This window comes from Tupaia chinensis, unplaced genomic scaffold (assembly GCF_000334495.1).
Source record: "Tupaia chinensis unplaced genomic scaffold, TupChi_1.0 Scaffold000322_1, whole genome shotgun sequence".
NCBI classification, from domain to species: Eukaryota; Metazoa; Chordata; class Mammalia; order Scandentia; family Tupaiidae; genus Tupaia; species Tupaia belangeri.
In genome coordinates, this window is record NW_006159816.1 from 4338228 (window position 1) to 4353501 (window position 15274).

The following is a 15274-nucleotide window of genomic DNA, read 5'->3' on the forward strand; positions in this document are numbered from 1 at the left end:
TGATTGACAGGTCCATTTGGTTGGTTTTATAGGGGGTGGGGACAGGAGTGGGACTTGACTCACAAAGTAGAGCCCACAGGTTTGAGGCTGTCTTCTACAACTATTGTCACATCTTTTCAGACCCGCATTGTCAGATTTTAACACTGGCGACAAGTGCCCTTCTCGGAGCCTCAACGCCGTTATTCTTTAAATACAGTTCTATTTCCTTGGTAAAGCCTTTTTTGAGGTGCTAAATTTAGCGCTGCCAATCAGAAGAACAGGTGGTATGTGACACTATGAAATAGGCCCTCTCCCATCATGCTTTCCTAAGAGAGCCAATCACTGAAGGCCCTGCATTAAGGATGTGGGCTGTCAGCAGATCTGGTGAATAAAAGGGCAGGCCAGACCCTGGCTCTTGAGCAGTCGTGCATTCCCAGCCTCGCCTCGGGTGTAGGGATTGCATAGAAAAGCAAAACTACACAGTCTGCACTGTGTAGTTTTGTTTTTAGGTTTAGAGGCTCACCGATTCATGTCTGAGATGGTCGAAAAAACCAACTCTACATAGGACGTCGTTTCAGAAGCAACCTTGGGCTTAGCCCCACCCTTTTTAGGCACTCTTGAGAAATCAGGTGAGCAGCAACTTTTCTTCTTTTAGTAGGAGAGTCACTTCCTTATAATTTCTAGTTCCTGGTCATTTTGGTATTCTAAATGCCTCTGTACAAGTGTTTGTATAACTCTCTGTTGCTGGTGGAACCCATTATTTAAATTTGCTTGTTCAGTTCTGTTTAAAAATGTGTGACCATTTTTCTTCAAGGTTGAATGCTTTAGCATATCAACATAGTCATTGATTCCGTTAATAGTCTAAAAGTTGAGGCCCGAGATTGTAATAGAAATGTTGGCTTCTTTGATACTCTTTTGCCTGTTGTGAATGTTCAAGGTTATGTTCCTCACTGATAAAGTGAGGCACACCAAGAATAGCTCTGATAAAATACATGTGGTATCAGCTACACCCTGATGGCTTTTTAAGGGAATCAACTGCTGAGGTATCAGTTGCAGGACAGTGACAGAACACTTGCCTGCTGTCAGTCAACAGTGGAGAGTTTATTTTAGGAGCCTGACATTTTAGGTACATACTTTCAGCCCTAATTAGACAAAGGCCTCTACAGAGCAAGAGCTAAAGCAACACAATTAATCTAGACAATAGCAGTTAAAAAAAAAAAAACTATTTAAGACCTATTAATTGCAATATATTTAGAATTTGGAAAAAATCTATATAATTGTTTTCTAAAATATTCAGAATCTTATACAGTTTAATTGACTCACAATCCCATTACATGATATGAAATAAATGATGATGCTAAGAAAGGTGAGAAATAATGTTTATAAGCTTTTTATTTCTGAATACTTTTTGATGTCCCATCTTCCTGAAATTGGACGACTAATTGTTAATATACAGATATGTAATTATGTATTATGTATCTAAGAAGACAGTTATTTTTAGAAGATGTACTAGTTTGTAAACAGAAGTCATTCATGCCAAAGACAATAGGTAACAAAAGGAATTCTTTATTAAAGTTCATAAAAAACTTTTAGGTAATATCTGCACTTTCCAAATATAAATTATATTGTCTCTGAGATGCTGCTTTCATTTTCCTTTTAACTAAGTTAAAAGTTACAGTAAGATACAGAATTATCTCTAGGAGAATTATTGCTCCATGAAATTTCAATGAACAGAGAATTTTATGAAAACTTTCATGAAATTTTGAGAAATTTTACGAAGCAATTGACAATTGATAAATTGCCTTTTTATTTCAGAACAGTGGAATAGTCACACTGAATAATTAGATATTTATGCATCAGAAAATTTTTCACATAATCTCTCTGAAACTGATAGACAAAGTATTTTCTTCCACTTAAAAGGGATTTAACTGCAAATTTTATATTCATTTCCTTGATCTTGAATGTTTTATGTTATGAAAGCATAGGAATATTCCTTTCATTTACATTTCACACTAGCCTTCTGTTATTCAGAGCTTTCACAGTGTTCCATATTAAGAACTCAAGCCAGAATTTTTCTTTCTGTTAAGTAATAAATTTGGCCTGCTTACCTATATTTAAATTTTTCTGAATATTTGCTCCAGCAGTAGCAACATTTATTGCACAATTACAGTGTGAAAAATACTAAGAAATAGCACCACAGACAGTCTGCATATTTGATAAAAGTTTGCCAAAACTTTTCAAGTCAGAAAGGAATTGACCTGTTCAAATTCTTAGTTTTGATGACTATATCAAGTAATTAGATAATGCCTAAATTGATGTCAACTTTATAAATATAGACACAATGAGTGAAAAAACTGAGAAGAAAAAATATTTTTTAAATAAATGTTTCTTGGGGCCAGCAGATGGTGTGATGGTTAAAATATTGGATTCCCATGTTGTCAACCATGATTCAAGTCCCAGACCCAGGACTGAAAATCACTCTGGGTGCATGTGTCTGTATGCCCCAAATCCCAGGATGAGAATGGAGAGAAGGGATTAGATACGGCCATCCTCCTGGGAGAGGGAGGTAGTAATTTCTTACTTCCCTCTGTCTCTGGCGAGCACATGCACACTATGGGGAAAAAAAACTTTAAAAAATTGTCTCTTACACATTGAGCTGATGTGGAAATTCAGTTAGCATTTGTCACATGTCTCGTTTCTTAATTACTCTTCACTGTCCCATGCATTGTTCCAGTTTTCTCTCTCTTCCACTCTCATCCAGATTTCCCCCTGGTAAAACCGGCTTTTTCCTCTTATGACAACTGGGGCAAATTCTTTGTTCTGTTTAACCAAGTTGTTTTCCATTTATACTCTGACTTTCTACTGTGTGTTAAGCTTGACGTCAACTCAGAGGTCAACTGTTGAAATTCAAGCCACAAAAAAGGCTTACCTGTCACTCTCCACCCAGATGATCAGTAAAACCATCTACTGGGAGAGATATATGTCTCTGCCATCTATAAAAAATCTCCACAGTGTCTTCTAGCGGTGACATCTTTGTTTTCTCTTTCTTTTCAGAGTGCCTGAAAAGATGACAACTCAAGCACCAACGTTTAAGCAGCCGCTACAAAGCGTTGTGGTACTGGAGGGTAGTACCGCAACCTTTGAGGCTCACGTTAGTGGTAAGCTCACACACCAGTGCTTTCCTCTGCTTCCTTCCCATCCTCTCTAGTAAACTGGCTTTGTTGTAGTACTTAAGCCTGCCTTTAACTTTGTAAAATTGGCTCAACCTTATGGAAAGGTCATTTTAAGGGTATACAGCTTATAGAGTCCTGACAAAACCTGACAATATAATGGCTTCATATGCTTTATTCATATTTATAATTCCACAAAGCAAAAATAATTAGCATTAGATTAAAATTTCTGTCAGAAACCAACAGTTAAGTAAAAACAAATTTGTTTGTTCTATATTTGGGTTCAGCTGCAGAGCAAGACAAGACTGGAGGCCAAGAATGCAGCCCAGTAGGGAACATGGAGCTGCTGACTCCATGCATCTGAACTTCAGTTGTTTTATATAAAAATAGGAATGACTTTCCCCAAAGGTAGAACTGTTCAATGATGAGCTAATTTTTAATGGTGTTATTCATTTCTTTTTCATCTATATCAAGTCATTCTAGTGAATTAAAATAATTTCCAATCTTTTTTTTTTTTTTGGAGAGGTTTTTGCTATAGGGTGCATGTGCTCGCCAAACAGGCAGAGAGAGACATAGAGACAGAAAGCAAGAAATCACCCCCCAGGGGGGATGGTCACTCCGCAATCCCTTCTCCTCTCGGGTTCTTGGGCACGCATACACACGCACCCGGCGTGAGTTTTAAGCCACCGGGTCCAGGACGCGAACCACGGCGACTATGTGGGAGTCCAGCGACTTAGCCATTACACCAACTGCTGGTTCCCAATAATTTCCAATCATTTTGAAATGACAAGATATATTCAATGCTGGTCTCTATATTAAAAGGAAGCAACGCTGACCTCAGAATTTTATTTAAAAGGAAGTCCATCTTTTTCTTTCTTTCTCTCTTTTTTTTTGTCTTTTTTTTTTAAACTAAGTTTAGAGACGATTCTAGAAAATGGATGATCAGAACTTGTCATTTTGTGGAGAAATGAGGGTAGCCTATGAACTATATTGTAAATAATTAAAATATTAACCAGTATTGTCTCCTTCGGCACTCTCATGACTGGCCATGTAAGATTATATAGGTTAATGGAAAATCATTCTTGACCCTTAATTCAATGCAGCTCCATGGTACATTGCCCCTCTTTTTATTATTTTTTTACTTATAATACAGTAATAAAATAAACTTTTTCTTAATCTTTCCTTTATTTCTATTTTACACACACTCTATAACTCGGTAAAACTTTATTTTACGTTGCACAAATATCATATAATTATTATTTATTTTCTATCAGATGTGTATATAGAGGCCAGCTCTCAACACACATCATGAAGTCTTATTGACTTTCAAATCACTCCCTTATTCATCTTGTAACACACAGTGACTTCTGAACCGAGCAGAACACATATGACTTCAGTGAGAATTCGCCTGATTAGAGAGTAGTGGAATCTGGCTTCTTCATAGCTTCTTGTTCCTTCACACTGTGTGCTAATAAATTCTCAGAAAAGCATCACTGAAAATATTCATACCCATGAATCCATCAAATAAACGATTCACCTGGCCGTTGTAGGAGACTGGCTAATGTAAGAACAAAATAAACTCTGTCTTGGTTATCTTCACCTCCCAGCTTAAGGAGATAGATCATCTTTTATGTCAAATGCAAAATAAACCTTGTTCTGAACTTGCCTTACACCTTCTGAATGCCAGAGCTCTAATGTACTTAAAATGTCAAGCTATGGACAAACAGTTCTGAGCTCCACAATTGACGGCCAGTGAAGAGAGTTTGGTTTTTCTTTCTGCAACTCCAGCCATAAATGTTTTCTAGAAATACTAGGTTTGGCTTAGTTTACCATTACATGAGAAACTGCCTGTCCACATTAAGGTATTTTTACGGACTGCACTTTTAAATCAGGAGAGTTCAGGAAGACAGTGCCCTGTAACCACAGACTGGGGGTGCGCCTGCCCTCCTGGGCTAGTCAGGGAGAACTCACAGATCCTTTTGCTGCTTTTGCTCTTCATTTGTTTTCGAAGAGAACAACAGTCGCTCTTTATCACAAAGTTTCCTTGACTCTTCACTTTCATAAATCCCTTTCATGATTTTAATGATGTCTATTAAACTACAGCAGTTAGTGCCCTGGGCAGGAGGGCAGAAGATAGAATATCTAGCTTGGTGTGTGCCACTGCTAGCTGAGAGCTCATGGAAAAGCTATTAAGCCTGTATTGGCCTCAGTTTCCTTCCCTATAAAGTGAAGGTGCTGGCCTCTCCCTGAACCCTCCTATCTCCTACTGATCTGCAAGTTTACACTTCTGTCATTACACGTCTATCATTTCATCATGAAATGACATTCTACTCTGGATAGCTTTTGCAGGTTAGAGAAGGCAGCAAGCACAGCACAGAGCAGACAGCCTTTGCAGTGCCTGCCCAAACATGAAGATGAATTCTCCTTGCTTTCCAGGTTTCCCAGTTCCTGAGGTGAGCTGGTTTAGGGATGGCCAGGCGATTTCCACTTCCACTCTGCCCGGCGTGCAGATCTCCTTTAGCGATGGCCGCGCTAAACTGATGATCCCTGCCGTGACTAAAGCCAACAGTGGACGATACTCCCTGAGAGCCACCAATGGATCTGGACAAGCGACTAGTACTGCTGAGCTTCTCGTGACAGGTACGCTGGTGGGGCTCTGTCAGTCCTCTGCTGTCCCAGAAAGGATCTCCAGCCATGAGAAAGGGAGTCCTGAAAATACTATGAACATAGAAGATACAGCTCCGAACCTAGAGGAGGGCCCACTGGAGGCTGGATTTATAGCAAAGTTGTTTATGCTGTGGAATTTAATTTTCCTCTCAAAATATAGCAGAAAAGTGGTTGAGAACCAGTTTCTCTGTATACATACTTAACATTCAAAAGGATATTAAAGATATATTATAACCATGTTACTTAACAAGCATAAGGGCTAGAGATCTTTTAAAAGCCTCGTAGGAATAAGATGTGTGTGTGTGTGTGTGTATCCAGGAGTTCACACTTTAACAAGCACCCAGATGATCTTGACATATGATTTGCACACTGCTCATTTAAGAAGCATTAAAGATATTACATGCATCAGCCAGGTGGCATGGAGGTTAAGGTGGCTGGATCCCACATGGCTGACTGCACAGTTCCAGTTCCAGTCCCAGACCCAGCAGCTTGAAAAACACTCCAGCAAGTTTGTGTACATGCCCAAAATCCCTAAAAGAGAATGGAGGAAAAGGGATTGCCCTGTGGCCATCCTCCCAGAGGGTGCGTTCTCACTTTCTTTCTCTCTCTCCAGTGAGCACACACACCAAAAAGAAAAAAATAAATTAAATTACACAATATACCCAGAATAATGCAAATTCCTCTTTATTTTTTAAATGTATGATATATCATCCCTAGAAAACTTGTTAATCTTAGTGGCCTCTGTTGTTTTTTTTCCACCTCTTATTATCCATTGAGACATTAATATATAGAACGTTGCTTTACTTTACATATCACATGACAATATCTTACATGAATGACAAAATGTTGCATATGTTAGTTCAATAAACTAGATCTTCAGCGATGTTCAACTATAGGGCAGTTATTGACCTACGCAGAAAGCACACAGTAACATCAGGTATGAACTTCAACATTCATCCAGAAAATTCAGAAATGGCAACCCCACAAGGTGTTGACATTTGCTGTTGTTCATTACTCAAAAACAGGTCAAACTTAAATTTCTTTCACCCTTTATAGCTATCTTTTGAAATTTTTCTTTCAACACACTCAACTGGAAAACTTAGTTTTCCTGTAGTGTAATTACATGAAATCATGCCATTGTTGGGATTAACATTTTAAATGCAAGTAAATATTTGGGTTGTCTGAATACCAATCAAATTGGAAACTTATGGTTTTTAGATTATAATTTAGTTATTCTTTTTTTTTTTTTGGAAAGATTTTCACTGTAGGGCGCGTGCGCTCGCCAGACAGACAGAGAGAGACATAGAGACAGAAAGCGAGAAATCACCCCCCAGGGGGGATGGTCACGCCGCAATCCCTTCTCTTCCATTCTCCTCTCGGGATCTTGGGCACGCACGCACACGCACCGGCGTGAGTTTTAAGCCACCGGGTCCAGGACACGAACCGCGGTCGACTACGTGGGAGTCTAGTGACATAGCCATTACGCTAACTGCTGGTTCCCATAATTTAGTTATTCTGTAGGTCACAGAGGTACTCATAGTACCACCCACTGTAATTGTGAATTTCGTTTTTCTTTTACTTGTCACTTACTGGAGAGAGAGAGAGAAAGTGAGAGAGAGAGAGAGAGCACCTCCCATGGAGAATGGTCATGCCCAATTCCTTCACCTTCATTTTCCATTTTTTTGGAATTTTGGTATGCATGGCACACTTGCCTAGTATTTTTCAAGCCATCTGGTCTGGGACTTGAACCACATAGTTAGCCATGTGAGACCAGCTGCCTTAACCACCAATGCACGATTGGCCCACTGGAATTCATTTTAATGCAATTTACTGAAATTGCAAAGTTGTCTTGCCATGTTAACTCATTGTCAGATGAGATGTTGGGAAGAAGTGGTGGAAGTATTAAACCTATTACAAAATCTATGGTTTTTCTATTGGGGGGGGAGTGGTGGTCTACAACTGCTAGGTAAAACAAAGCAAATGAAATAAAATATGGTGGTGGAATAACCTTCTGTTAATTTGGCTCCATTCTTGCTGTCATCTGATGAGTGAACTGGGTTCAAGGACAGTCAAGGGTGTTTGGATCTGTGAGTCATTGCTTGGTTTTGGAGTGAAAGCTGTGATTGTTTAAAAATACCCTGTTGAGAACGCCCTGATTCGCAGTCCTGATTTTCCTCTCTTGCGCCCTCCAGCGGAGACAGCGCCACCCAACTTCGTTCAACGACTACAGAGCATGACCGTGAGACAAGGAAGCCAAGTGCGACTCCAAGTGAAAGTGACTGGAATCCCTACACCTGTGGTGAAGTTCTACCGGGACGGAGCAGAAATCCAGAGCTCCGTAGATTTTCAAATTTCACAAGAAGGCGACCTCTACAGCTTACTGATTGCGGAAGCATACCCCGAAGACTCCGGAACCTACTCAGTAAATGCCACCAATAGCGTTGGAAGAGCTACTTCGACTGCCGAATTGGTGGTTCAAGGTATGTGCTGGAGGTCAAGAACACAAAGAAGGAAAGAGGAAAGCTGATTTGGGACGAAGTGGGCCCTAGAGTCTCCCAGCCTCCCCTTAATGGCCCTGGAAGGCCCGAAGCTTAATCAAAACCAGCTTTTCAACATCTATGAATAGAAAAGTCTGAAATTCTAGGCAAGAGCTCAGAGTTAAAGCAATTTGTGGTTATCCCATTTATAAACTAGACAGGGTTTCAATTAATCTACATTTCTAAGTCATTGGCAGATAATGGATTTTTTTTTAAGTGATACTTGGTCAAATGTAATAAAGAATGTTTTTGTTTTAGGCCTTATTTATATTCTTAAAAAATCAAAACTTTCTGCATTTTTCTCCATTGGGATACACAGGGTTATTGACGTTGTAGTCAGAATTAACAGAGTCTTTTATAAAATGGGTCACTGTGCCCCCTCCTCACTATTCATCTTTCCCTTCCTTTAGGTGAAGAAGTAGTACCTGCTAAAAAGACAAAGACAATTGTTTCGACTGCTCAGATTTCAGAAACTAGACAAACCCGGATTGAAAAGGTATTTTCTATATTGTTGGTTCTTAAGCTCTTCTGATCGCTGCTTTTCCCGTTATTCCTCCTCAACATGGACTCTGTTTTCACCTTTTGCAGAAGATTGAAGCCCACTTTGATGCCAGATCAATTGCAACAGTTGAGATGGTTATAGATGGTGCCACCGGGCAACAGCTGCCACACAAAACACCTCCCAGGATACCTCCGAAGCCAAAGTCCAGGTCTCCAACACCGCCATCCATTGCTGCCAAAGCACAGTTGGCTCGCCAGCAGTCCCCCTCCCCAATAAGACACTCCCCCTCCCCAGTCAGACATGTGCGGGCACCGACCCCATCTCCTGTCAGGTAAATTTCTTTAACTACATTGGGTTATTATGGCTTTTTAAAACTGGGTTTACATACATTATAAAAATGTAGTATGTCATGATGGAGATAAACCCAAGAGGTTACTGAATATGACTTCTACAAGTCTACAGAATTTACCCAGAGATAAATTGAAAAATTATATAAACATTAATACTGAATTTTTATTTATGCTCCATTCATTAATTTATCTGCTTTGGGAACCAAAAAATAGCACAGTAAAGGAGAAGAGGACAGAACTCAGAGTTGAAAGCCCTAAATCAATGTGCCCAATCACTTGCAAACAATCAGACCTAAGCCAATAATTATAAGATAATCACTACTATACGTTGTCTACTTCATCCATGTCAGACATTTGATTGACTGTCTGCATTATCTCATTAAATCTTCACGACCTCTAAGAATTATTTTCCTCAGTATTACTGATAAGAAACTGGAACTGAAGATAATTTGTTCAAGGTCTTGGTTGGGTCATCTATAAATTAAGGAGAATCACAGTAAGAATGATCTCAAGAATGTGGTGAAGATTCAGTGAAATAATTAGTTGAAGATGCCCTGTAAATAGAAATAATTATACAAAGGTTCTCCTAATCAGGTGATAAGTAAAAACTTCAAAATATTTTGCTTATTTATTTTCATCTAGAAAAATAAAATGGATTTCTATGCTTGCTTAGTTAATGTGGAGGTATTTTAAAAGGTGAAAAGGGCTGAAACATTATATAATAAAGTATAAATATCTACAGCTCAGTTTACATTTTAGGAGTTAGTGTAATATGAAAATATTTAATTTGATGAACTGAAAAATGTGCAAAACTTGGAGTGAATGAAAAAAGTACTTCATGGTCAAGTTAAATGAAGTAAAAGCATGTAAAAATAAAAAAGCCCCTGTCAAGAAAAATGTTTTAAAGAAGAGTAATAAAAAGGTAATAAGTAATAAAAAGGTAATAAAAAGATAATTTGAAAATTTTTTCAAATTTACTGTGAAGTCATTACAATCACTATGTTATAAGTAAGTGAATAGAAAAATATATCAGAGAAGCAGAACATAAAAGTCCAGAAATATATCCAAACATACAAGATATTCCATTTTTAATCAAGGTAAGCTTTTAATTCAGAAACAGAGGAGGTTTTACTCAGTGAAGAGTGCTCAGCAAATAAGGTCTCCACAAGAAAGAAAGCAAAAGTAAGCCTCTACCTCACACCATTTACAAAAAATGAAAAACAAATTAATTCCCAAATTATTAAAGACTTAAATGAAAAAATAAAAGCTAAAAAAAGTATGAGAAGGAAATCTGGGAAACATTTGTTAGAGTTTGCAAAAATAAACTTATAGATTCATCTATATAAATGTAAAAATTTATGTGTGGCCAAAGCAAGACCACTGCTAAACCAAACAGTGCATGTGAAAATATTTTAAAGATATTGGTGGGTACAACATGAAAACCTGAACAAAAAGCTCAGCTTAAAAAATATGTCTAGCAATTAAATTTTTTAAAACAGTATTCAGTCTCAGGCTAACTCCCAATTTGCACACCATGGACTTATAACACAGACCAAATGCAATTTCTGGGAGAGATAACAACCTTATCGTAGTTTTAATACAAGCCTAAGGGTCTTTTAGAATTACAGTTTCCCTGGTCTCATGGAGCATTTTGACCATCTTAGCAATTCAAAGAAGTTCATTAATAAGCAGCAAAATTACTTGGCCCTCACAATTTGCTTTAAAATAATTAAGAAATAAAAATGCCAAATTGTAGAGAAAATAATGGTTCTCCTAGATAGACTATTTCCTAAAATATCCTATAGATTAGTCTTGATTTTTGTAGTGGAGCAAGGCAAACATAATACATTGAATAAGGTGCATTGTATCTAGCTGTGACCAGGTGATTTTTTTTTTTATTGTAAGTGCAGAAATAAGCACTTTCCTATAATGACTCAAATTACATTGATTTTCACAGTTACAGCCTTACCTGTGACCTGCTGCTAATCACTCATGTCATGCTAATCACATCCCTAACTCTTTTTGAATTAAACCCATTTTAGTAGGTATAGCAAAAACGAGGCACAGGTTGAAACTTGGAAGTACATGACTTTGCTTTTCTTCAGTTGCTGTATCCTAATCTGGTTTTTGTTCTATTTCTAAGGCACCTGTTTTCAGAATAGAGACATGTTTCTTAGGTCTACCTTTAGTTTGATTACAACTTCATTTATAAAATGTAAATTGATTTTATACACATACACACAAAAAGCCCTTCGAGAAAATGATTAAATGTTTCTTTAGGAAACTGGCTAATATTATAATGTACTGTTCAGCTACTCTGTAATTTAGAGCAAATATCAATTGACCCTTAAACTTCATTAAAATAATTGTTTTATTTATCATAAGTGTAAGCTAAATATCCTATAGAGCGCCACAATGCCTTTATGAACAATATTTCCCTATATGCAGACGAGTCAGAGGTAATGTTAAGGCAATACTGCCACCTAGGGGAGGAGATGTAACACACCTTTTTGGTTAAGGATTAAATTTGTTTAGAAAATTTTTATCTTAAAATAATCAACCAATTCCCAGCATTAATAGTTTTAAAATATTTTTATGCCAATGCCAGAATTTAGTGCTCATATTCTTCAACGGATGCTGCTTGCACTTTGGATATACCTAAAAAACAAGCCATGAACACTATTGTGGAAGAAGCCATTTAATCAATTTAACCCAAAACCATGGAATCATTAGGTTTCAAATTAAGCAATTCCCACAGTAGCTCTAAGACTATTTAAAAGAAGTCCAGAATGCAATGCAAACAAATACAGAGGCAATGGAAAGGAGCAACCAGGAGCACTTTGACTAGAGCAGCAACTTCAGCATTGCAGTCTGTCTGTACCCAAAAGCTTCTATGAAAAGCTTAGTAAGAAAGTCTCCTCTTGGCTTGAAAATTCACAAAGAACATTGACTTGGTGAAGGCTGCAGGAGAGGGAGATAAAGGCTTAACTTGTTTAGCCTAGACACCATTTTGGTTCCAGAAAATTTTCTTCATATAACACCTATGTGATGTCCCTTCATCCCCCAGAATTGGGAGTAGAGAAACTTAAGAATAGGATTATTACTTTTGCCTTTTCCTTTCTTTGGCTGTGTATTAAAGGAGCATCTTTTTTTGTCTTTATTTATTTATTTTATATTTATTTTTATGCTTTTAGAAGAGAAGAATGGGCAGGGTGCAAAATCATTTAGCTTACTTAGAATTAAGTCTGGGAAGAATTAAGTCTGGGAACAGGTATGTGGTGTGATAGTCAAAAAAAAAAAAAGAAAAAGAAAAGAATTAAGTCTGAGTTCCTTATGGTTACAGCAGATGAGGATAAGTTATCTATCCAGGCACACATTGTAAAACTGTGCCTAAACGCACTTCCAGATTTTCATCCCGTAATTCAAAGCTAATCATCCTACCAGAATCCTCACTTTGCATTCTCCATCTCTGTGATTTGGTTTTCAGGTCTGTGTCTCCAGCGGGAAGAATCTCCACATCCCCCATCAGATCTGTTAAGTCACCATCACTCATTCGTAAGACTCAGACAACCACCATGGCCACAGGCCCTGAAGTGCCTCCCCCTTGGAAACAAGAGGGCTACGTGGCCTCCTCCTCTGAAGCTGAGATGAGAGAGACCACGATGACAAGCTCTACTCAGATTAGGAGAGAGGAGAGATGGGAAGGGAGATACGGTGTCCAGGAGCAAGTGACTATCCGTGGAGCTGCGGGAGCTGCCGCCAGTGTGTCAGCCAGTGCTGCCTTCGCAGCAGGTGGTGCTAAGGAGGTACCATCAAAACTCTATTGCTTTTCCTCATTTGAGATTCATGGAACTCCGTCTGTACAGATTGATGGGAAAGTCAGTTCATATAAAGATAAAAATATCACAAAAACTGAAGGCCTAGTTTTGTTGTCATGTTTTGTAAAAGCATTTTTAATTGAGGGAAAAGCTCTAATTTGTGAGATGTATGGTTGTTTGTTGTTGTTTGGTATTTGTTTTGTTTTGTATTGAGAGAGAGAGTTTTTTGCTATTGTATGTGCACTCACCAAAGAGACAGAGACAGAAAGCAAGAAATCACTTCCCAGGGATGATGTCCATGCTGCAATTCATTGTCCTCCATTCTTCTCTCGGGGCTTTGGGCACACATGAACACGTGCTTGGCATGAGTTTCAAGTTGCTGGATCGGGGATTTGAACCACGGTAGACCATGTGGGATTCTAGTGCCTTAACCATTATGCCACCTGCTGGTCCAAGGTTTACATTTTTAATAATACAAATCCTATACTCTTGACAGTAATCCATGTTATGTATGTGTACGTTTTGCTCTAGGTAGTTTAGTTTCCATTGTGCTTTTATATTTGTTACCAACCACGTCTTTTTAAAATGTAATGTACTGGGCCAGCAGGTGGCATAGTGGTTAAAGTAGCTGGATCCACACATGGCCAACCGCTGTTTGAGCCCCAGACCAGATGTCTTGAAAATCACTCCTGGCATGTGTTTATGGATGCCCAAGATCCCAAGAGGAGAAGGAATTGTGGCATGGCCAAACCTCCCTGGGGGATGATTTATTGCTTCCCTTCTCATTGCTTCTCTCTTGTTTTTCTGTGGTGAGCACATATGCCCTATGACAAAAAACCTAAAAAACAAAACAAAAAAGTAATGTACTGATCATTTCAAATCCAGGTGAAACAAGAAGCTGACAAAAGTGCAGCTGTTGCAACTGTTGTTGCTGCTGTTGATATGGCCAGAGTGAGAGAACCCGCTATCAGCGCTGTAGAGCAGACTGCTCAGAGGACAACCACGACTGCCATACATGTCCAGCCTGCTCAAGAACAGGTATGTGCGAACCCGCTAGGGGGTGCCCGCAGAGCCAGGCTTGTGGTGTACCTTTACTCCAGTGCCATTCACTGAGCTTTGTGTGCAGAAATCCCAAAGAGAACCAATGCTCACATCGTTTTGAGGCACTACTGCGGTCAACATGGCCCAGAGTTTTAGAACTTTCTGAGCAAGGGGTGGTCTGAGATATCAAAGATGTTTAAGATGTAAATATTAGTACTGCTAAGAGCAGACCAGGTCAGATGTACCTGGGTTATAGCAGGAAGTCATAAGTTATGAATAACTAGACTATTCTAAGTATCAAGGAGCTCCTGGTCGAAAAAGGCAAAGGATGGCTGAATAGATTCAGCTAAACAAGAGACCAGTCAAATCCAGAGCTGAGTGGCTCCAAACGCCAGGCGTAGAAATAGTTTCAGGACAGACATTACATTTCTCCAAGCTTCCCCAAAGGGCCTTTTCCTTTCCTAAAACGCAAATGTGACAGTTGATTTATGGCTATAGCACTGAAAATTCAAGATAATTTCCCACCTCATACTTGAATAGATTTTCTGTTATAGCTTAAAATCACTCTAGCTTTCCTCTTTTATCTTCTCTTGAGTGACACTTGTGTCTTAATTATGATATACTATTGTAACTTATTATACACGTTACATTAAAGTGTTTCCTTCCTTTCCTGTATGAAAATCAGGTAAGAAAGGAGGCAGAGAAGACTGCTGTAACTAAGGTAGTAGCGGCCGCCGATAAAGCCAAGGAACAAGAATTAAAATCAAGAACCAGAGAAGTAATTACAACAAAACAAGAGCAGATGCACATAACACGTGAACAGGTGAAAATGGCTTTTGATTTGAAATTCACTGGTGTTATTATATATGCTGTTATGTATGTTATTATGTCTAGCTTTTGATTTGAAATTCATTGGTGTTATTATGTGCATCTTTACCACGAGTGACATTGTTTCTTACGCTGCGTGGTTATCACTATAAGATCTAATAAAATTTTTTTCTAATATGTGACTATTCATGGGTATCCCTTAGAGTCACCACACACATTCCCAGCATAGACAAAAGAGATCTCGTGGGCATACACTGGGGATGGAAACAGGGATCTCACTTACATTGATTTGGGGCAGCACTAAGTAGATGTGTGACCATGGGAAGAGGAAAGGGAAGTAAAACAGTGGGGAGAAATAAATGCTGAGGTAGGAATGGAAAGA

The 15274-nt window shown here is 38.6% G+C and overlaps 1 protein-coding gene across 1 annotated transcript in view; it reads left to right on the plus strand.

Annotated features, from left to right (window-relative positions):
- Nucleotides 1–415: 415 nt before the first annotated feature.
- The window catches only part of TTN (titin), a 306431-nt gene continuing 291572 nt past the window's right edge, over nucleotides 416–15274 (plus strand). Inside the window, 9 exon segments of the mRNA XM_027773115.1 lie at nucleotides 416–608; nucleotides 3034–3137; nucleotides 5586–5789; nucleotides 8009–8296; nucleotides 8764–8849; nucleotides 8942–9186; nucleotides 12693–13011; nucleotides 13909–14061; nucleotides 14750–14887. Of these exon segments, the coding sequence (XP_027628916.1) occupies nucleotides 3047–3137; nucleotides 5586–5789; nucleotides 8009–8296; nucleotides 8764–8849; nucleotides 8942–9186; nucleotides 12693–13011; nucleotides 13909–14061; nucleotides 14750–14887 (1524 nt within the window). The 5' untranslated portion in view covers nucleotides 416–608; nucleotides 3034–3046.